Raw genomic sequence first — 20,611 nt, 5'->3', positions numbered from 1 at the left:
TGTCCCAGAGACTGTGTTGCATGTGTTATGTTACCACATTTAATGTTTAATCTTACTTCCCCACTCCCCCAGTTATTTCCTGGTTACTGTACATCCCATTTCTAAAATTCTCCAGCCCCCCCTCTACATCTCTTCTCTACTGCCCAAACCCAAGGACACAAGAGGCCAGATGGAGACCAAGGGTTTCACAAGAAACTGATCTTTACTCAACAAAGTTCTACACAAGTGGAATCTCACGCCACCTTGGCGCCAGTCCCCAGCACAGCACAGTAACAAATGGACAGACCCTGGAGCCCGCAGGAAGAAAAGGATGAGGGGAAGGGGGGATGTGCGAACGAGAGGGACTGCAGATCGAGGCCAGTCAAGGTCTGCAGCCCTGGGCAGGGGAAAAAGGTTGAGAAGCTGAAACTTCGTTGTGCAAAAATCAACCAAAATAAATTAAAAAATTAAATAGTTTTCTTTAAAAAAAAAAAAAAAACACCTAGAAACAGGCCCCCCATCTTGGATGGAGAAGGGGTTACCAATCCCATCAGGCAGCCAATCCACACACCCCAAGACCCAGCAGAGGATGCTCCAAAGCACTGGAATTACCAGAAAATTAAATGGTTACTTTTTTTTTTCTTTTCTTTTTTTACAAATGGCTTCCAGAGACCTGCTGGAGTTTCACAGCGGGGAACCAGCTGGGTTTATGGAATGTGCACCAGTGCCCCTCTGGCGGGGCCCCAGAGGGATGGATGGAGCAGGCCCCAGAATGCAAGAATCCAGTCAACCCCCACCCCAGCAAATCGCAAATTGCAGAAAGGCCCCCAAAGAAATAGAAAGCAGGGAAAAGAGAAAAGAAAACCCCAGTATGGGGGTTGCAAGGCTTGGTTTCAGTTTCTAGGCCAAATGGGAAGTTACCACCCCTCCACCTTAGGGGAGCCTATCCCAGTGAAGGACTCCCCAAACAATCCCACAAGTTTCACTGCCCTAGTCTGGTGGGGTCTTAGGGCCTGCTGGGAACTGTGATCATAAGTCCCAGGGCCAGAGGGGGATAAGGGCGTATACCACCCTTCCCTTCCTCCAAGTCTTCAGTTTCTTTCTGGCTAGCAAAGCCTAAACCTTTGTCTTCCGTCACCATCAATTAAATGCCCTAGCCCTGGCCCTTGTGTTAAAACTCAGGGCTGAAAGAGTGCTCTTGGAAGCAGAGAAATGAACTGCCTTTGAAACGGACTTGCTTATAGCGGGGAAGGTGTCAGCAGCTCTGGCTGCTCCCAGCTCTCTTCAGCGGAAAAGGTTCCATCCAGCCCAGCATCTTCGTAGGTCACTGGGGCACAGGGGAGGGAGAAAAAGGCGACCTCTGGCCAGCCCTGGCCACTTTGGTGGTCCCAACTTTTCTGGCTGGGATGGGAGAAGGAAGGGGGACACACTGGCTGAGGCTGCCACAGAGCTGGCAAGAAGTGTGCGGAGCAGGTCCAAAGCGTGCACGTGCTGACTGAGTGGCCCCAAGGTGGCCATCCTCTTCCCCCCACCCCCGCCCCAGGGTCCCAGTGGAGGTCCCCAACCCACCCAGCCCTCCCTAATCACTGCCAATTCCGGCAAAACAGCAGAAGCTTCTTAAACTCTAGATGCAGGTTACACGGAAGGCCTTACGAGTTAACTCAGGGGTTCACTAATTCTACTGTCTCCATGCAGTCGGGGAAATGGTGGGGCGGCTGGCCCAGCCTGGCTGGCAACAGCACCCGCACATGCGTGTAGCCATGTGTGTACGTGTGAGTGTACTTGTCTCTACAAGGACCCCCCTCCCCGCCTGCTTTTCCCTTGCCTCATCCTAAGCCGGATTTGGTCGGCCGTGTTGATGCCTCCCTCCCACATGGCTGGCCCAAGTAGGCTGCCTGAGGTGACCCCAATTAGAGCAAGGGGTCCTTGCTTCCAGGAAGTCCCACCCCCCTCCCGTTTCTAGGATGAGCGTGGAGGCCCCACCCACCTGCCCACCCTCTGACCAACCTCCGGCCAGCCATGGCAGGTAGATGGACAGGGAAGGCGTCTGGATTTGGGTCCCGCTAACTCCTCCCTAACCCCCCTCGACCAGGGCACAGCGACTTCTGGACGCAGCACGCTCCCCAGCAACCCCTCTGACGACGACCTGTGGGGAGAGGAGGGCATTAGGGCCTGTACCATCAGGGCTCCTGTGACAGTGCCAGCCCTCTGTGAACACGGGCCCCACACCTGGCAGTCACGATGCTTGTCTAGACCCCGTAGAAGGCGGCTAGCCTCTCCTTCAGCAGTGGCGGGAACTGCTCCGAGAACTGCTGCCAGTTTTCCTCCCCCACTTGGTCTTTGAAGCCATGGAGGATCTGCGGTGAGAGAAGAGGAGTCAGGGGCGCCCTGGAGCAGCATGAGAGGAGGATGATCTCAGTCTCTCACCACCCTGCCACCTCCCAAGACTAGATTAGGGCCCAGCTGGGGGGGTCCTCACCTTATAAAACATGTCCCGAAGGTCATCCTTCGGGCTCACCCAGGAGGCTACAGCGTCGCAGAAGAAAATAAAGTCCTGAAACGTGACGGATCCCATGTGAGGGTCCGTCCAAGCCCAGCCCCAGCGCCTTCCCTCCGAGCCCAGCTGCCCCAACCTGCACGACGCCCCCAGGGTTGACGCCTATCATCATGCAGATCCCACGGAAGGCCGAGTCCTTCTCCTCGTTGTCCCTGATGTTCCTGAGGGACGTGCACCTGGTTTGGTGGGGTGGGGGGGAGGGGGGAGGTAAGCGGTGGGGAATCAGCCCCTGGGGCTGGGGCACTGTGGACATCTACGGGGGACACTGGGGAGCGGCGGCTGGGCTGGGGGAAGCAGGAGGTCAGGGCTCGGTGGGGCATTGTGTAATCCATGAGTGGGCAGGGCAGGGCTGGGTGGGTGCTGGCGAGGGCTGGAGTGGGGCCCCACCCGGGTGGGCACACACCAAGGCCGGATGAACTGCTGCAGCATCGGGGCCACCTCCTGCGGGCACACGTAGCCCAGGCGGCCGATGGTGATGGCTGGAATGGCAGAGGGACTCGTCAGGCGACCTGCAACCCCGAGCGGCCCGGGTACGTGGCGGGGCCTCCAGCACGAGGCGCCAGCCCCACCCCACGGGCCCCAAGGGAACAGCTCCTGCCAGCTGCCTGGGTCCCCAAGCTTGGGCCAGTCAGGGTCTCCACCCCATCCAACTTGGCCCTCTCCCAGGTCTCCCCTTAGGCCAACACCCTTTCCAGGCCTCTACCCACTGCCTTATTCCCATTACCCTCCCTGGTTCTTTCTCAAGACCTCTCTGTCAGCTATCCTCCTGGCTGGGAAGCCCCACCCCTGGGAGGCGGCCAGTGGCTCAGGCCTGGCGCCCACCTGTGTTTTCCAGCAGTGTCTTGGGCGTGTTGGGCCGGTTGATGATCTCCACCAGATTGTTGAGGACCATCTGCACATAGGGCTGCATCTCTGCCCCTAGGGGACAGGAGAGTCAGAGCCCTGGGTGGCCCACACCACTCAACCACCCACTGACCCTAACTGCATCCAGACACTGGCCAACCAGTGAGTGAACAAAAAGCCATCTCTAGATGTCCGTGGTCCAGGATCCATGGCCAACCAGAGACAGACCCGCACCCGCCCAACACCAGAAGCCTCCCTGGAGTCACTGCTGGACACCAGAGTGAGACCACACCGCCCCGTCTCCCTATGGGGTAGGCAGGGCCAGGGGGACCTTCAGAGAAGTCTCCCAAAGAATCCCAGTGGGGCTTTCAGTCAGTTGCTTAGAGAGGAAGGAGGTGATGATGAATCCAATAAGAATAGGCTTCCTGTCCCTGTGCCTCTTTGGAGAAGCCAGTTACATGTGCTCTTTCAGTCATCTGTCCCCATCTCAGATGAAAATGCTCAGAGGTTTCCCCCTCATCCCTGGCCAATCGGCACCTGCCTCAAGGAGCACCAGGGCCCTCAAGAGCAGTGGTCCCCAACCTTTTTGGTTACCAGGGACTGGTTTCGTGGAAGACAATTTTTCCACGGACCGGGGTAGGATGGCTTTGGGACAATTCAAGCACATTACATTTACTGTGCACTTTATTTCTATTATTACAGCAGCTGCACCTCAGATCATCAGGCATTAAATCCCAGAAGCTGGAGACCCCTGCTCTAGAAGGGTCCTGCCACCAGGCTGGGAACAAGCCAAAGGGAAGGGAAAGGGCCTGCCCACCTACGGGCACTTACCCATCTGCATGCAGATCTCACCGATGGCCCAGGTGGCATTGTTGCAGACAGAGATGAACTCGGGGTTCAGGTTGGTGCCCAGGATGGGCATGAACTCAGCTGGTGGGGAGAAAGAGGGGTGGTGAGCAGGGGGGGCCAGTCAGGGTGAAGCCTCCGGAAACCTGAAGGGCAGGCCCCATCAGACAGTACGAATACATCCCAGTTCGGTCACAGTACTCCCAGGTCATCTTCTCCATCACTTGAGGCCAGAGCTGGGGTCATGGGGTGTGGACGCAATGGGTGTCGTACCGATACAGGGCTTGACGTGGATGAAGCAGGCTTTGGTGAGGTCTCCCAGGAGGGCGAAGGAGCTCTGCCGGACCTCAGGCATGGAGTCCTGGGGGTCACAGGAGGGTCAGGGTGGCAGGGCTCCCCTTCCCCCAGCCAGCTAGGGGCGCAGTTCCTACAGCACGAGCTGACCCTGCCTCTTCCTAGCACCGAGGCTGCAGGCCCATCTGAAGATCCAGGACTCAGGGGCACATGAATGAGTGCCCCGCACAGGGTACCACTTAGAACTGCTTTCCATACTGATACGCTGGGGGTGGGGAAGAGATGTTGGAGGGGCTTCTGCTTTCACATTTCCTATTTTCTACTTTTTAATTTCCTACTCTGTTGACTTTTTCAATAAGATGTTACTCATATCTCATTTGAATCACTTTTTAACATAACCACCAGTTCTTTTAATAAGTTCTTTCTTTCTAATATCCTCGGGGCATAACTAAGGCCCCAAGTCCACCCCAGGCATCCCACAAAGGCTTCTGGGGGTCACCACTGTCCACTGAGAGGCCTGTGAGGGGTCCACCCACCTGCATGCACTGAAACAGCAGTGTCATGATGTTGCTACGGGCGACCAGCTGCTCCACGTGTCCACCCAGGCCCTCAGCCAGGCCACTGAGCAGGTCTAGTGCCACAATCATGAAGTCCTTGTCAGGGGCCTCATACTGCTCAGGGTGCTGGGTATACATCTGGGCACAGAAGGGGGAGGGCAGGGTAAGGGGAGTGAGCTCAGGCTGGGGCAGCAGCAGAGCGACGGGTGGTGGGGTGATGGCGGTGGGCTGCTCACCATGGCCTGGGCCAGCGTCTTCTGCACCAGGGTGACACAGCGCTGGTAGACCGGCTCGCAGTAGGGCAGGAAGCCGCTCTGCAGGGCAGTGGCCACTGATGACAGGCACTGGTAGAGGGAAGGGCAGGAGGTGAGCTTAGGTGAGTGGAACAGGGCCACGGGAGAGGGCCTGAAGCTGACCCACCTCCAGCAGGGGGAAGAGATCCTTGTCTTCGTCTTTGAGTTCGTTCCACTTCTGAATCAGCGGAGGCATCAGCTTCTGGATGTATTCCTGGAGAGGGAGCAGGAAGTTGGGGATCCCTGGGTGCGGGTGGTGGCCTGGGAACCAACACGATTCCCTCTGACTCAAGAGGTGCTCATCGTCTGAACCATGAGGTCTAGGCCCTTTTCTTTGGCTCCTGGGGTCCTCACCAAGCAGCCAGACCTCCAGGCCCTTCTAGTTCATTCCCTTCTCACCCATCCTAAGCCCCACCGAGTTGGTGCTTCCTGCTTCCCGCGGGCCCCTGAGCTCCCCCCGCCCAGCACTTACCACGCTGTCTCATAACTGTCTGTCTCCCCTACTAGACTGGGAGCAGGCTGAGGGCAGGGGCCGGGTCTGTCCGCCTGCCTGTCGAGGTCATGGCCACGTCCCTGGCGTGCGACAAGGGTCGCCACCAGGTCACTGGATGCCGAGGAGGGGACAGGGGGGATCAGGAGGAGGGAGCTGCTGTGGGGTCTCACCGGCTGGTTGAGGTGGTGGCCCACAGAGTCAGCCAGGGTGCCGATGGCGTCGTAGAGGATGAGCAGGTTCTTGTGCTGGTACTTGCCAAAGGCGAAGACAAGGGTGTCTAGGATGTAGCTGAGGTAAGGCACGAGCTCTGTGCAGGCCTCCTCCTCCAGGGTGGCGAAGGCACTGGAAGGGGCAGAAGTGTTCAGTGGGCCGCCACCAGTGGGACTGGGCTCTGGGTGGGGTTCAGGAAAGGGGCACTCGGGATCAGCCAGTACGAATACGGTGAGAAATCAGCACACTGTCAGGAGTCCTAAGTATCATCACTTCCCAGCGGGCAGCCAGTGGGGCAGGTGAGGTGAGGTCTGTGGGGCCAGGGGTCAAGGGTCACCTGCAGGCCGCCTCCTGTACCCTCTTGTTGCCATCCAGGATTCGCTTAAGCAGCTCTGTCATCAGAGGCTTCAGGTGCATGTCGGGGGGCTGGCTGACCACCCAGTGGGCATAGCGGCTCAGGGTCCAGCAGGCAATGGAGCGGACCAGGGCCTTCTTGTCCGACAGGCACTGGATGAGGTGCGGGATCAGCTCGGGCAAGTAGGGCACCATGCCCTGCATGCAGCCTGTAAGGATCGGGCACAGAAGCAAGGCTGAGCCAACTGGGCCAGGCCACATCCACCCTTCTGGGCAGAGGGGGAAACTGAGGCATGGAGGTTAAATAACTGTCTCAGAGGCACAGAGTCAGTGAAAGGCAGGGTGGAGATGGGAAATGGCATCAGACTTCCCTGGTGATCCAGTGGATAGGAATCTGCCTGCCAATGAAGAAGATGAGGGTTTGATCCCTGGTTTGAGAAGATCCCACATGTCTCCTGAAACAACTAAGCCCACGTGCCACAACTACTGAAGCCCATGCACCCTAGAAACTGTGCTCCGCAACAAAAGAAGCCACCTCAATGAGAGGCCCCTGCCTCAGTGAGTACTCTGCTCACAACAACTACAGAAAGCCTTCGCAGCAACAAAGACCCAGCACAGCCAAAATACATAAATACTTTCCATCAGTTTCACCCCATCCCAGGGCTTGTGCTGTCTACTGGTTACTTTATGTGTGTGCTCAGTCGTGTTCAACTCCTTGCAACCCCATGGATTGTAGCCTACCAGGCTCCTCTGTCCACATGGGATTCTCCAGGCAAGAATACTGGAGTGGGTAACCATTTCTTCCTTCAGGGGATCTTCCCAACCCAGGGATCAAACCCACGTCTCTTCCATCTCCTGCACTGGCACATGGATTCTCTACCATTTGGACACCTGGGAAGCTATCTGGTCACTAGTTCATAGATGGCTGGGCTGCAGAGTTAACTCAGACTTTATGGGCAGCAGCAACCCAGGTGGACAGAAAGCACCTTTCTTTTGAAACCTTTCTTAGATGTCCGTGACTTTTTTTCCTACTTTTCATCTTCCCTTTCTTAAAAAGAAAAAAAACCCTGTATGTGTCTGTCTCTCTTTTCACGGCAGATCACAGGTAAAGCACACCCCTTGATCATCCCAGCCCTGAGATCTATTTTTATCGACACAGGGTCAATTTCTTGAGATCTTTCCCACTAAAATGAAGAACACTGCACATGTTACAGCGGATCTGGGTGCTGAGGTAGTCTGAGTCTGTCTCCTCTCACAGATCTGGAAAGCCCTCTGGTAATTCACCCTGGTGCACACCATCGGGACAAAGGGAGCCAGAAAAGTGAAGGAAACACCACCTTTGCACACTTCTGATCCTGGCAGGCCAGCCTCGCAGTCAGAGCAGGTTTGAGGCCCAGCTTCATCCCAGTGACAAGAAAAGTGATATAATTCTCTTTGTAGCTGAGTTTCCTCATCTAAGAAACCCACCTCCTTGGGTGGCAGTAAGCTCATAGGACAGGGCTGCCTGGTATTACTGTAGCTGGAATTATGCTTAAGACCTCGTGGAACTGCCTTTCTTTGAACTTAAGGAGAGGGCTTACATTTGGAGGTCCCTTTCAGGCCTTTGGGCTGAGGTGGTTGTTGTTTAGTCACTAAGTCTTGTCAGACTCTTTGCGACCCCAGGGACTGTAGCCCACCAGGCTCCTCTGTCCATACGATTTCCCAAGCAAGAATACTGGAGTGGGTTGCCATTTCTTCTGCCAAGGGATCTTCTTCCCAACCCATGGATCGTGCCTGCGTATCCGGCATTGACAGGTGGATTCTTTACCACTGAGCCACCCAGGAAGCCTGATCTTGGGCTGAGGGTAAGATTCAAATCCCAGAGCTGCTTGGAGTGGGGTGAGCAGGCAGCTGGAGAGAACCTGGGGATGGCCTTGCCCCCACCAGCCCTCCCTGGGCCAGCCCCATCTCACACCAGCATGAGGCTCAGAGGTCACACGCAGTCAGGCTGGAGGGTGACTTACCCTCAGCAATGGCACCCAGCACCAGGATGCCTGACTCCTTGACCACCCACTCAGGGTGGAAGAGAAGGTCCTTAAGCAGGGGGAGCAAGTGGGGCAGCAGTTCCTCCCGGAAGACGTTGGCCAGGACATCCAGTGCAGCCGCCGAGCACTTCCCTGGGGCGGGAGGGGAAATGGGGGGCGGGCTCAGGGAGGCACGGGCGCAGGCCACCAGCCCTCCTCTCTGTAACCCCTGGGATCTGAGGCCGTGATTTGAATCTTCGTGATTTTGCTCTGCATAGGCTTCTGGTCACCTGTGAGGGAGCCCAGGGCCTGCTGTCCCCTACTCCCCACTTCCTACTGCAGGCCAGGCCACTCACTCAGATTCCAGTCGGACAAAGCGTCATCGTCATCATCATCCTCCGCGTCCTCTGAGCCGTCGGGCCGCTCGGCCTCATGGGGCAGTGTCACCGTGCGCGACTTGTGGAAGCGTGGCTTGATGTCCTGTTCGCTGTCAGGGACAGCCTCATCCTCCTCAACATCCCCCTGTGGAGCCAGGCAGATGGCTGAGACCCCCGGAGGCCCCCAGCACCCCAGCCTTCCTTCCCGCTGCCCGTGACTGGTGGTCAGCCCTAGCTAACCTTCAGCAGGATGATGTCGATTTCCGAGTACTTCATCCCTTTTACCAGGATGGGGATCAGCCTGTTGGGAGAGAGGCTGTTAATCAGGATGCAGGGGTCCTGAAGACAGCTTACAGCCTGGGGAAGAGGGAAGTGGAGAGGAGTTGCAGGCAGGAGCATCAAGGAGCCAAGGGGTAGACCAAACATAAGCTTGGAATAGTGCCTGACCCCTTGTTGTTTAGTCGCTAAGTGCTGTCCAACTCTTGCAACCCTACCAGGCTCCTCTGTTCATGGGATTCTCCAGGGAAAAACACTAGACTGGGTTGCCATTTCCTTCTCCAGGGAATCTTCCCGACCCAGGGATCACACCTGTGTCTCCTGCACTGGTAGGCAGATTCTTTACCACTGAGCCACCAGTGAAGCCTGATCCCTAACATGCCATAAAGCAGTGACACACAGCCCTGCCCCATCACCAGGCACTTCCTAGCATGGGGCCAGGTTGGGGAGCTAACAGGCAGGGCAGCCTCCCCAACTCCGCTGGAACCCATGCACCTCAGGATCAGAGATTTTGACTAGAGACTTCACTGAGTCGGGGACAGACAAGTGATTCAAGTTGATCAAAAAGGATCAGCCTTAGAACTTTTACAGAGACACTGTAAAGAGTAATGTAAAGAGAGAATGTCTTTACTCTGAGGTTCCCAAGCTAGAAGGCTGCAGAAAGTACTACTATGAGGGCAGGCTGTGCCTGAGAACAAAGTAGACACAGAGGAACTAGATCTGAGCCTAGACAGGCTGCCACTCACATCCTTTGAGCACCTGGATCCAGCTATGCCTGAAGCCTCTGTTGCCTTTTTTTTTCCTTTGGCTGTGCCAGGTCTTAGCTGGGGCACACAGGATCTTCATTGTGACATGAGGGGTTTTTAGTTGAGGCATGTGGGATCTAGTTCCCTGACTAGGGATCTAAACGTGGGCCTCCTGCATTGGGAGCAAGGAATTTTAACCACTGGACCACCAGGGAAGTCCCTCTCTGTTGACTTCATCTTTTCTACCTATAACAACCTAATTTTTAATCCATTAAAGCTACATACCTACCATTTGCGAAATAAACACACACAGGAATAAAAGCAAACCAAGACAGTTGATTGGGACAGGCTAGCACAGAAGGGAAGGCAGAGGGGTGGAGTCTGGGGTGGAGAGAAGGCAGGAGCAGCACTCACTGGACCAAGTGGGAGGCCAGGACTTCCTTGCAGATGGGCTGCTCGGCCAGCGTCAGCCAGAACTCACAGGCCTCGAGGGCCACGTTCTCATCGTGGTCTTGGGTCCTCTGCAGCATGTACTGGGGTGGGGTAGGAGAAAGACTAAGGCCCGGCCCAGTGAGGGGTGGCACCCCACAAGCCTCCCACCCCACAGCACCCCCACGGGCTGGCCCTGGCCAGGTTTACCTGGATGATGCTGTGCATGTGCGGGATGAGCCTGTCAATCCGCACTTCCAGCAGCATCACTAGTGCACGGCACACATTCTTCCGCACCTCAGGGTCATCGTCCACAGCCAGGGCAAACAAATGCTGCAGGGAAGCCGGGATCAGCTGCGCTGGGCCCTCAGCTCTCCCCCTGCACTCCCCAGCCCGTGGCCTACCTCAATGAAGGTGTCAATGTTGTCCATCAGTGCCTGGGCCCGGTCCATGATGAACTGATTCACACAGGCGATGGCGTGGGACCTGGCAGGGAGTGGGTCACATGGGTCACCCCCAATCCTACCCATCCTGCCCCCTCCCCACCCCCTGCAGACTCCCACACACCGGATCTTGGGGCTACAGTGCTTGAAGAACTGGAGGAACTTGGGGATCATGATGTTGAGGGGCCTGTTGAGGGCATCGCTGTCCAGCAGTTCGGACGAGTCCTCACAGATCTTCTGTAGGGCTCCGAAGGCTCCCTGAGTGGAGAGCAGTAGACATGGGTGGGAGTCCCAGTCGGACCCCAGCTCCCAGTCAGGCAGGCCGGCCACGCTGGTCGCCTACCTCACAGGTATTGTAATCCTCCGAGTTGAGAAGGTTGCACAGCTGGGGCAGCAGCTCGGGCCACATCTGCAGCTCACCCTTGGAAGCGATGGTGGTGATGAGAATGCCTGGGGCAGCCGGGAAAGGAGGCTGCCTCAGGCTAGGTGCAGGCCTGCCTGGCGCCCCGGCCCTCCCTGCTGTGCGATCATTCCACCAGCACACAGGCTCTAATCCCTACACACACTTTATTGTTTCTTCTTTTTTTTGGTCATGTAGCACGTAGGATCCTAGTTCCCAGACCAGGAATCAAACCCATGCCCCCTGCATTGGAAGCACAGAATCTTAACCACTGGACCACCAGGTCCCCTACACATTTTTTGAGATCCTCTTTGTCTTTCTGTGTGCCACGCCTGTATCAGGCCCTGAGATACAGCACAGAACTAAACACAAAATCCCTGCCTTTAGGAGCGGATCTGTCCAGTGAGGAAGGCTGCCTGAGATAAAGATAAATCAGTAAAAGTCCTGGGAGGCAAGATGCCAAGAGCTGAGGGAGGAAATAGAACTGAGAAAAGACTTAGCAAGGACTGAGGGTGAAGGTAACAGTTTTTAATTTGGTGGCTCAAGAAGGCCTTGCTGGGTGACACCTTGCTACCTGAGCAAAGACCTGAGGAGGTGGGGGAGAAGTCATCTAAGTCCCTGGGGAGAGAACATCTCCGGCAGGTGGATCAGCAGGTATAAGAAGTCCAGGGTCATGCACAGAATTGGTGTGCTCCAAGATGGATTGTAAGGAGCCAGAGGCACTGAGCAGAGGATGATGGGGAGAGTGGCAAGAGATGAGGGCTGGGACGGGGGAGAGGCACGTCATGCAGGGCCACGGTGGCCTCGGGGAGGACCGCGTCCTGCTTATTAGAGACCCAAGTGCGACCTGCAGTAGGCATGTGAAGTGTCAGGACTCTGGAGCAGTCTGGCAGCTGAGTTGAATATGGGAGATATCAGTGCACAGACACCATATTTAGAGCTGCCATCGCCAACACTCCAGATGACCCCGGTTCCCATGTCTGCTGGGAAAGACACTCCCTGCAGTGGGCAGACTGGCAACAGAGTGCCCAGGCCCATCCCTGTCTGTGTGACCTTGGCCCCATCACCTAAGGGCTCCATGCCTCAATGGCAATAAAGAACACCATCCTCCTAGGACTGCCCTGGCAGTCCAGTAGTTAGAATTCCACAACTTCACTGCCCGGCGTTCAACTCCCGGTTGGGAAACTAAGATCCCACAAGCTTAGGGTGATTGGGAGGCTTCAATGATTTAACTCAAGTACTTAGAGCAGAAACTGGTGCCGAGAATGAGTTTGATAAGTCCAGTTCCTCCTGGTGGCCTCAGAGAAGGCTAAGCGTCACTTTGAACAAAGACAACAGGCCCCAAGATCAACACTTCCAGCAGGTCCAGGAGCTAGCTCAAATTTTTAATACTATCTTTTTGTTCTCATTGCATTTATGATTAAGGCTACCTTCCCTTTGAAAGTGCAAATGTCCAAGGCTCAGTCGTCTCTGAGTCTGAGTAGTCCATGAGGCTCCTCTGTTCATGTAATTCTCCAGGCAAGAATACTAGAGTGGGTTGTCATGCCCTTCTCCAGGGGATCTTTCCGACCCAGGAATCAAACCTGTGTCTCCCAAAGTTAACTGAGCCACCAGGGAAGTCTACCCTGTTGTACAGAGCAAGCAAATCTGTCTCCCCTTCCCACCTTTTATTTTGCCATGCTGCACAGTTTGCAGGATCTTAAGGCTCCTGACCAGGGATTGAACTCCAGACCCATGCAGTAAGAATCCTAACCACTGTCTTGCTTTAAATAGTTATATACCATTTCCACTTTAAAGTAATATTTAAAGTTGATAGACTTAAATTTTAAAATTTTAAGTCAGTTATATGTCAATTATATCCAGTGGAATTCCCTGGCTATCCAGTGGTGGTTAGAATCACGTTTTCATTGCTAAGGGCATAGGCTCAATCACTGGTAGGGGAACTTATTAATTAATTAATTAAAATTGATGAATTACTAATGAAATAAAAATTATATCTCAGTAAAACTGGGCGGGGGGGAGTAAGTTGGGAACAAATAGTAGGGCTGGTGTTTATCAGTAGTGAAAAGGCTTGAGGTAAAATTCCTTGAAAGTTCTTAGTCTTCCTCCTGTATCTTCCTCAGGCAGCCTTTTAGAGACAAGAAGGTTCCAACACAAACCTAACCCATATTTCTCCTAAGTTATCACTGGTGAGAATTAGCAGGGAGCCCTCATATTTTAGTTTGCTATATCCTCAGAGATAACAGAAAATTCTGGACACTGAGTGACTGCCTAAGAAGTAAGAACAGCTCTTTCAAGAGGGAATGGTTCAGAGCATGAACCTGATTTGGTCACTTCTGAGCTCTGTTACTGGCCAGACCAGACTCTTCACATCTATGTGCCTCAGTTTTCTCATCTGTAAAATGGGAGCAGTAATAGTACCACCACCCACAGTGCTGGAACATTCAGTGAATCAACATTGTTAACACACTGAGGTTCGTGGCCAAGAGGGCCAGCTCAGAGCATCATCACAGGCCAACTCCCGCTGCACTCTCTCACCTATGGTGGCCCGGATGAGCGAGGAGGCGTCACCAATGTTGTTGAGACATTCCTGTTTGATGAAGTCGGCCACAGGCGGTGGAAAGCTCTGGTAATGTGCCTTCACATTGTTCTTGAGGATGAGGCCACTGAGAGAGCGAGTCGGCTCATCTGTGGGAAGAGGGCCAGGGCTCAGGAGACCACAGGGGAGAAAGTGGGGTCCGCCTTGGGTGGAGGGGCGCCAAGGGCATACCTTCCGACTTGAGTCTCGTCAGGACAAATATCAGGTAGTTGTTGAAGTCAGGAAACTGGTTCAGTTGTTTGAGTTTCTGCTAGGCTGTTAAGGGTCTTGGCAGACAGGGGCCTTCCCTGGGTGGGACTCCCCCCATTACTGCCATATAACCTCTGACTACTGGGATTGGGCAGCCAACTCCTGGGACCTCACGTGTCAACCCCCATGTCCAGAGTAAGGAAGCACTCCAGACACATGAGATTCATACAGCAGGTAGGAGAACATGTCTCAGCTTCCCACCACTCCTGAAGATCTGGCCAGAGCAGGAGAGGGTGAACAAACTCCGCTGTATCTGAAGATGAGCAGAGGCTACTCAGCTCTGCTCACTAGCAATTCAACACTGCATGCTTTTTTTCTTAAAGGGACCTCACACTTTCAAGTGAAACTTGCTTATGGTATATATAAATAGATTAAAAGTTTAAGAGTATTTTAAACGACCAACTGAAAAAAGGAAATTTTACTCACGAACCTAAACTAAAGCCAAGAACCAGCAAAAAGTGTCTCCTTCTCTGCTGGGAAAGGGACCCAAGAATTCTAATCCTTATTTCTTTGCCGAAGTCCGCTCCTGCCGAAGCAGAAAGAGCCTGGAAACTAGGGATTCGACCCCTTCCTCTCCGGGAGATGCACTTGTCGGCTGGGTCCCCCCAGACCCGGAAGGAAGGAAGGATACATCCTGCACGATGCGCTGCGTGGCTGTGTTAGGTGACTGCGAGTCTTTGAGCAACTGAAGGACCTGCTGGAGGCCTTGCTCGTCTGGCTGCCAGTCCATGGCGCAAGGCGAACTGCGGGAGTAGGGGCCAGGATCAGCACCGGATCCCGGAGGCGGCTCTGTGGCAGTCCCAGGCTGAGCCCCCACTGACGTGATGGCGGCGGCCGCGGTAGCGGGACTGGAGCGTCCTCGGAAGACAGGCGGAGGCCGCCGATCCACGCCCGCCCAAGTGCGGGGTCCCCGCCAAATGCGCCATCCACGGCCACGCAGTCGCGGGCTCGGGAGCGCGGGCGGGGGTAGGTGGAAGCGGGCCATTCGAGGCGGCGGCGGGACCCGGAGAATCCTCATCCCACCCAACGCCGGGCCATCGTCCCACCTCGGCCCATGCCACCGCGCTCGGCTGCGGGCCCCAAGGCTTCCACTTCCCTCGAGGCTGCTAGGCGAGGACCCAGCCACCTCCCCATTCAGGGGCCCTGCCCCAGAACACGACAGCGCCCCAGCCCCTGTGGTCTTTCCCGTGCCGGCACGCAGTCCAGCGATTCCCCTAATCAGACCGAGAACAATCGGCAGACAGGTCCCCGATGCCTCTCCAAATGAGAGTCTGCCAGGGCCCGCCTATTCGGCAACAGAAGCCCCCTGGACGAGTCCCTGTCGCTTCCCCAATCAGGTCTGGCCAAGCCTCCCCCCACACCGTTCCAACAACCCCACGCCCCAGTCAGCACTAACTCCCACTGATGGATCACTACTGCTTCCCCCAATCAAGTTGGACCAAGCCCCCCACCACCTCAAGCCGGAAAACGTCTTCGTCCGAGCCCTGCAGCTCCCCCTAGTTAGGCCTGGCCAAATACCCCCCGGGGCATTTCCCCCAACTGCACCCAGCTACGCCTCAAAGTCAGAGCCAGCACAGCCCTTTAGGCCGAAGTCTCACGCCCCTCCCTATCAGGGCCCAAAACCGCCGCCCCCAACTTTTCAACGGGGCCTCCCCAGTCAGACCCAACCGAGCCCCGCCGAAACAGACCCACACACACACCCGATCCTCGCGACGTCCCCCAATCAGGCCCTAAGCAGTCCCCATACACTTCCCCCATTCAGAGCCCCTCCAGCCCGACCCCAGCCGCCCCACTGGCCCAATTTTCGCGGCACGGGGACCTGGCCCGGCTCCGAGGCCCCACCCCCTAAGCCAGGCTCTGTTCCCCCATCCCCCGCCCCGGCCCATTCTCGCTGCCTCTCCAATTGGGCCCAACTAGGTTCTCGGCCTTTCTCGGTCAGGCGCGGCCCCGACGCCCGGGCCGCGCGCAGCGCAGGCCCGGAGCCCGGCGGGGGTCGACGCAAGCCAGGGCCAAGCCGGTCGGGGTCCGGGTGAGGCTCACTTACCCGGCCTCGGGCGGCAGCAGCGAGGCCTTAAGCTGCGGCTTCTCCTGAGACTCGCGCGGAAGGAGGGAGCCAAAGAGAGGGAGTAAAAAAAAAAAAAAAAAAAAGAAAGAAAGAAAGAAAAAGAAAACGCGGCTGTATATGAACCGCGGCGGCTTCCGTACACCGTTCAAATAGTCCTAAATGACCCAATCGCGAGAAGCAGCGGTCGCACGTGGCCTGGCACCAGTAAGACCTAGGCCCCGCCGAGGTCGGGTCACGTGACCAAAGAGCTGGCGGCCCTCTAGGCCTCTCTGGCCAGCTGGTCCGCCCACCGTCTCGTTTTCTCAGCCTCCCTCGCTGGCTTGACAGGAGCTCTTTGCTGGAACCAGGAGTTTGGTGGCGCGCGAGACTTTCAGGTATAACCCCCCTCAGCCAGAACCACCCGCCCCCCCCCCCCCCCCGCCCCAAGAACTGAACTGTGCTTTCCTCCCCCATTCTGAGAGTACTTAGCAGGAGTACTGTGCGAGCAAAGAATTGAGGGGACAGAGCCTGAGGTGGACTTTATGCCCCATAGACAAAGGAGGGAAAGCCAGACAAAGGGAGTGCCCGAGACTGGCTGGGTTCCTAAAGAAGCCTCTGCCATATTTTGCGTTATCTATTTACAGTGCCGTTTGACAAAAATATAGGCACCCTACGAGGACTTAAAATTTTAAACGAAGTGAAATAATAAAACAAACACTAGAGCAAAAGACCTAACTCCTTTCTCTACCTTAATCAGAATGAGGTGAAAAAATTCAGGAAATTTAAGGACAGGAAGATGAAAAAAAAAAAGACATTCCGTGATTCTTGCACCGTCTGAGGACAAAGTAGGGCACCTCTTTTCCAGGAGCAGGAGAGTCCCGGTTCTCTCCTCTCCCACCCCACCCCCATTCACGTCTCCACCCTGCTGACAAAAAAGGTGGGCGACCTTCTGCCATTCCAGCTTTAGTTTCTCCATTTGTCAAACAGATACAAGAATAGTTTGCTGGGTTAGAGATAATCCAAGTTAAGCATTACAAAACCTGCAGTAAATTGTTCCTCAAAAACGTGGTGTTTACTCCCCGAGGTTTAAGGTGGTCCTTTTACTGCATTTGGACCCTCCCTAAACCAATATTTACTGAATCAACTCGGGCTCTAATCCCAAAGGACATCTCAGTCCTGCCCGGAAGGCCGTTTTGGCCTGCAGGGAGGCACAGGTTAACTCTAGCCCGAGCCTGGAAGGAGACAGATTTCTCAGTCCAGTTGCCCTTGACAGTCAGTCCTGGCTCCGTTCATTCATGAAAAATAAATACCTAAGGCCTCTCTTGACGAAAACTGAGGCCGCCAGGATTTGGGACGAGTCAGTTGAAGCCACACTCCATTCCAAGAGTCAGGATCCTAAAGAAGACGACTCCCACCTCAGCCGGCTCCGCTCAACAGGAACCGGGTTTGAGAGACACGCGCCGAAAGCCGCCTACGCATGCGCAATGGTCTGCCCTCGTGCGACCTGAGGGCCTAGAACTACGAATCCCATCCTGCCTTGCGCAGGCGTCGCCGAGCTTACGAACTCTGGCTGGGACTCAAGCCTGAGAGGTCTAGAGACTTTCCGGAGTTGTGTTGAGCAGGACGAAAGAGGTTGAGGGGCTGTGACTAGATCTGGAGGTTGAGGGAGAGGTTGCAAATCAGTTTTCTGCTCAGGGTTAGGGGTTGCCTCAGATAAGGGTCGGGTAGGGAGCGAGTTGGAGATGCAGGAGAATTTGTTAATGCTCACCCCCCTTTCTTACTTTCTTTCCTCCTTTTTGGGGGGGGGAGCGGAGTGTGGCATCTGGGGAGTCTTAGTTCTCTGACCAGAGATCCATCCTGTGCCCGCTGCAGTGGAAATGCGGAGTGTTAACCACTGGACCTCCAAGAAAATTCTCCTCCCCCTACTTCTGATTTGTCGTTTACAGCGACTCTGCGCAAGCTTTGTGGGGAGGAGTCCGGGAAGAAGAATGTGACCGCTGCTGCCAGTATGATCCACAGTACTGGCCCTCGTATGATCACGGGTCTTTTTCTCTTCCCCAGATGGTGAATTTCAGTACTGAATCGAAAATCGGAAAGAAAGAAAAGAAAAACAAAAAGCCCCCTGACTTCTTATGCACCTATAAATGTATAAATGTATAAGTGTATAAATGTATAAATAAATGGTACTCACGACAGCCCTATACACAGCAAACTTACTTCAACTAAAAGAGCTCAGTGCAAAAAAGAATGTATAAATGTTTAAGTGTATAAGTGTATAAATGGTATTCTCACGACAGCCCTATACACAGCAAACTTACTTCAACTAAAAGAGCTCAGTGCAAAAAAGAAACTCAAAAAACTGAAGCCCAAACAGGAATCTGAGATAAGCGACAAACACATCTCAGTTTACAACAGCCTCCCTGCCTGAGCATCTCATCACTCTGCACCCACATGTCAAGGTATTTCTCAAACACGGTCCCCAGACACAAAGTAACTGCTTCACCTTGAGAAACAATAACAGCCCCCTTTAAATGTCAGTTAATTTTGACTATATGAGCATTGTTTTTACTTTAGAACTTCACTCTAAATGTTTCAATATTTTATCCCTATTTTATAGATGAATAACCTGAACCACAGAAAGGCTAAATAACTCACCGAAGATCACACAGCTAACAGACACCAGAAAAGTTTGAAACCGGGACTGTGTGACTCACCAAAACCTGAATTTGATTCTCCTCCCTCTTCACTTTTCCCAGGTCAGGGCAGGTGAGCTCAGTGAAAGGAAGTGCTGATACTCCAGAATAGAGGCTGAGCTGCTACAGGGGCGACCTACTTCTCCCACTTGTTTCTTTTTAAAGATCCAGCGGCTGTCAGTGGCTTGAAGGGAAGAGGTAGAGAAGGCGCCATTGGCTTCCTGTGTCCCCTCCCCCATACTACATCTCCAAGGCTAACATCACACCTGGGCCAGCTCAGCATTATGAAAGGAGGGAGACCTTTCGCCTCATGGGGGAAATAAACCAGACAAGCCTTACTGTGTGTTAGCAGGAAGTAAGGAGGCATGTCTCCTGTTCCAAAGTCTTATTTGTTCACTCTTCAAGCTGGGCGTGATTCAGCTTAGAGTCTTTGCACCTGCTGTTCCTTAAGCCTGCAACACTCTTCCAAGGACCATCCTCACTGCCTGTCCCACCTCCTTAGGGACTTGCAACAGATGGTGTGACCATTCTTGACCAGTTTACAGTTGCCATCTTTCTCCTCTCATCACAAATCCCCTTTCATACTCCCCCCCCCCCCATAGAATGTATAATGGTGTTGTGTATTTTGTTTCTTGTGTCGTCCCCCCCGCCTCCCCCCCACCCCAACCACAATGTTAGCTCCACTAGGACAGGGAATTTGGACTGTGTTGATACTTGCAATTCCCCACCCCTCACAGGCTGAATCTCACAGTGTAAAGCTGTGTGTGTGTGTGCTCAGTTGTGTCTGACTCTTTGCGACCCCATGGACTGTAGCCCACCAGGCTCTTCTATCCATGGGATTTCCCAGGCAAGAATACTGGATCAGGTTGCCATGTTCTCCAGGGAACCTTCCCGACCTAGGGATGGAACCCACGTCTCCTGTGTCTGCCACATTGGCAGGCAGGTTCTTCACCACTGGGCCACCTGGGAGACCCCGTGGACAGGTGCTAACTCAGCCCTCATCCTTCTGCCTCTACAGGTCCCAGGAATGTGGTGACCACCATGGTCTTTGGAATCATGATGCTCCCCTAATAGAAGAGGGACTGGAGCCTGGCCATAGGATGGGCATGCGTGCCAGGAGGCTCAGCATTCATGCCTGGGAGATGGCCCCACAGCTGGGATGCTTCAGTGTGGCTCCATAATAGGTTTGAGGAGTTAGGAGGCACAGTCATCTTAACACTTTGGTTGGCTCCATGGAGAGCAGGCAGCCAGGTAGCCTTCACTCCAAATAGGATGAGCAATGGGGCCAGGAAGCCACAGAATTACAAGGAACACTAGTGGGGGTCTAAGGGCATCAGGCTTCCTTCAGGAAGGAAGCCCTAGTATATCTTGTCCCCTAGTATAGCAGTTGCCTTGTTCTGCAAGGTGGGACAAACAAGCCCTTTTGCATTCTTTCTCCTGATCATACAAAAAAACCACAGCTTCCCTGGAAGCGCTACAAGTCACTGGCAGGACAGACCAACCCCAGTGGAACCCAGATCCTGGTCCTCTTTACTTCCTCCACTGTCAACACCCCATTAGCCCCTCTTGCCTGATCACAGCCTGGTCTCCTCCATCTCCCAGGTTCTGCCCAGACCCTTTCAGCCAGAGGGATCCTGTTAAGATATAAAACATACCATGCCGATCCTTACCACTGCCCCCCAAAAGTTTCTTCTTACGAATAAAGTCCCAAATTCTCACCCTAGCACACGAGACTCTGCATATAGCACACCTAGGCTTCTCACTCAGCCAGTTCCACTCACAGTGGCATCCTCAAAGTTCCCCGTAAAGGCCAAGCACCCTCCCTGTCTGTATTCTGGCTGTTCACTACCCCACAGACAGGCTGCCGCACTTCCGTCAGGATTCTGATCAGATGTCAACTTAAACACACCCCTCCCTGCAGTCTCT

General features: G+C 54.5%; 1 protein-coding gene, 1 long non-coding RNA gene and 2 other non-coding genes across 12 annotated transcripts; 1 reads left to right on the top strand and 3 right to left on the bottom strand.

Annotated features, from left to right (window-relative positions):
* Positions 1–2,037: 2,037 nt before the first annotated feature.
* On the bottom strand, positions 2,038–20,340 carry TNPO2 (transportin 2). Of its 8 annotated transcripts, none has more exons than XM_070463527.1 (26): positions 20,256–20,340; positions 18,707–18,869; positions 14,580–14,691; positions 13,871–13,946; positions 13,639–13,788; positions 11,044–11,150; positions 10,825–10,958; positions 10,662–10,743; positions 10,468–10,590; positions 10,243–10,361; positions 9,047–9,107; positions 8,786–8,951; positions 8,430–8,582; positions 6,410–6,635; positions 6,033–6,204; positions 5,497–5,583; positions 5,313–5,420; positions 5,056–5,214; positions 4,499–4,586; positions 4,211–4,309; positions 3,359–3,454; positions 2,940–3,045; positions 2,613–2,712; positions 2,459–2,533; positions 2,209–2,336; positions 2,038–2,125 (listed from the first exon to the last, which is right to left on the bottom strand). In XM_070463527.1, exons 3-25 carry the CDS (start codon positions 14,676–14,678, stop codon positions 2,229–2,231), a joined length of 2,694 nt encoding a protein of 897 aa, XP_070319628.1. In that variant the 5' UTR covers positions 14,679–14,691; positions 18,707–18,869; positions 20,256–20,340; the 3' UTR covers positions 2,038–2,125; positions 2,209–2,228. The 8 variants fall into 8 exon arrangements, with proteins under 8 accessions (XP_070319628.1, XP_070319616.1, XP_070319623.1 ...); XM_070463515.1 differs by lacking the exons at positions 18,707–18,869; positions 20,256–20,340 and adding exons at positions 15,993–16,036; positions 17,303–18,054; XM_070463522.1 differs by lacking the exons at positions 18,707–18,869; positions 20,256–20,340 and adding an exon at positions 17,303–18,050.
* On the bottom strand, positions 4,382–4,457 carry LOC139034574 (small nucleolar RNA ZL2). The gene has a single exon (XR_011487110.1). It is a non-coding gene; the product is annotated as a small nucleolar RNA ZL2 (small nucleolar RNA).
* On the bottom strand, positions 6,281–6,351 carry LOC139034564 (small nucleolar RNA SNORD41). The gene has a single exon (XR_011487099.1). It is a non-coding gene; the product is annotated as a small nucleolar RNA SNORD41 (small nucleolar RNA).
* On the top strand, positions 16,187–19,023 carry LOC139033830 (uncharacterized). 2 transcript variants are annotated; one of them, XR_011486318.1, is made up of 3 exons: positions 16,187–16,387; positions 18,054–18,758; positions 18,851–19,023. It is a non-coding gene; the product is annotated as an uncharacterized lncRNA (long non-coding RNA). The 2 variants fall into 2 exon arrangements; XR_011486317.1 differs by having other exon boundaries at positions 16,189–16,387; positions 18,054–18,451; positions 18,610–19,023.
* Positions 20,341–20,611: the final 271 nt, after the last annotated feature.

Source organism: Odocoileus virginianus, chromosome 3 (assembly GCF_023699985.2).
Source record: "Odocoileus virginianus isolate 20LAN1187 ecotype Illinois chromosome 3, Ovbor_1.2, whole genome shotgun sequence".
NCBI classification, from domain to species: Eukaryota; Metazoa; Chordata; class Mammalia; order Artiodactyla; family Cervidae; genus Odocoileus; species Odocoileus virginianus.
This window is presented reverse-complemented; position numbering and strand designations above follow the sequence as displayed.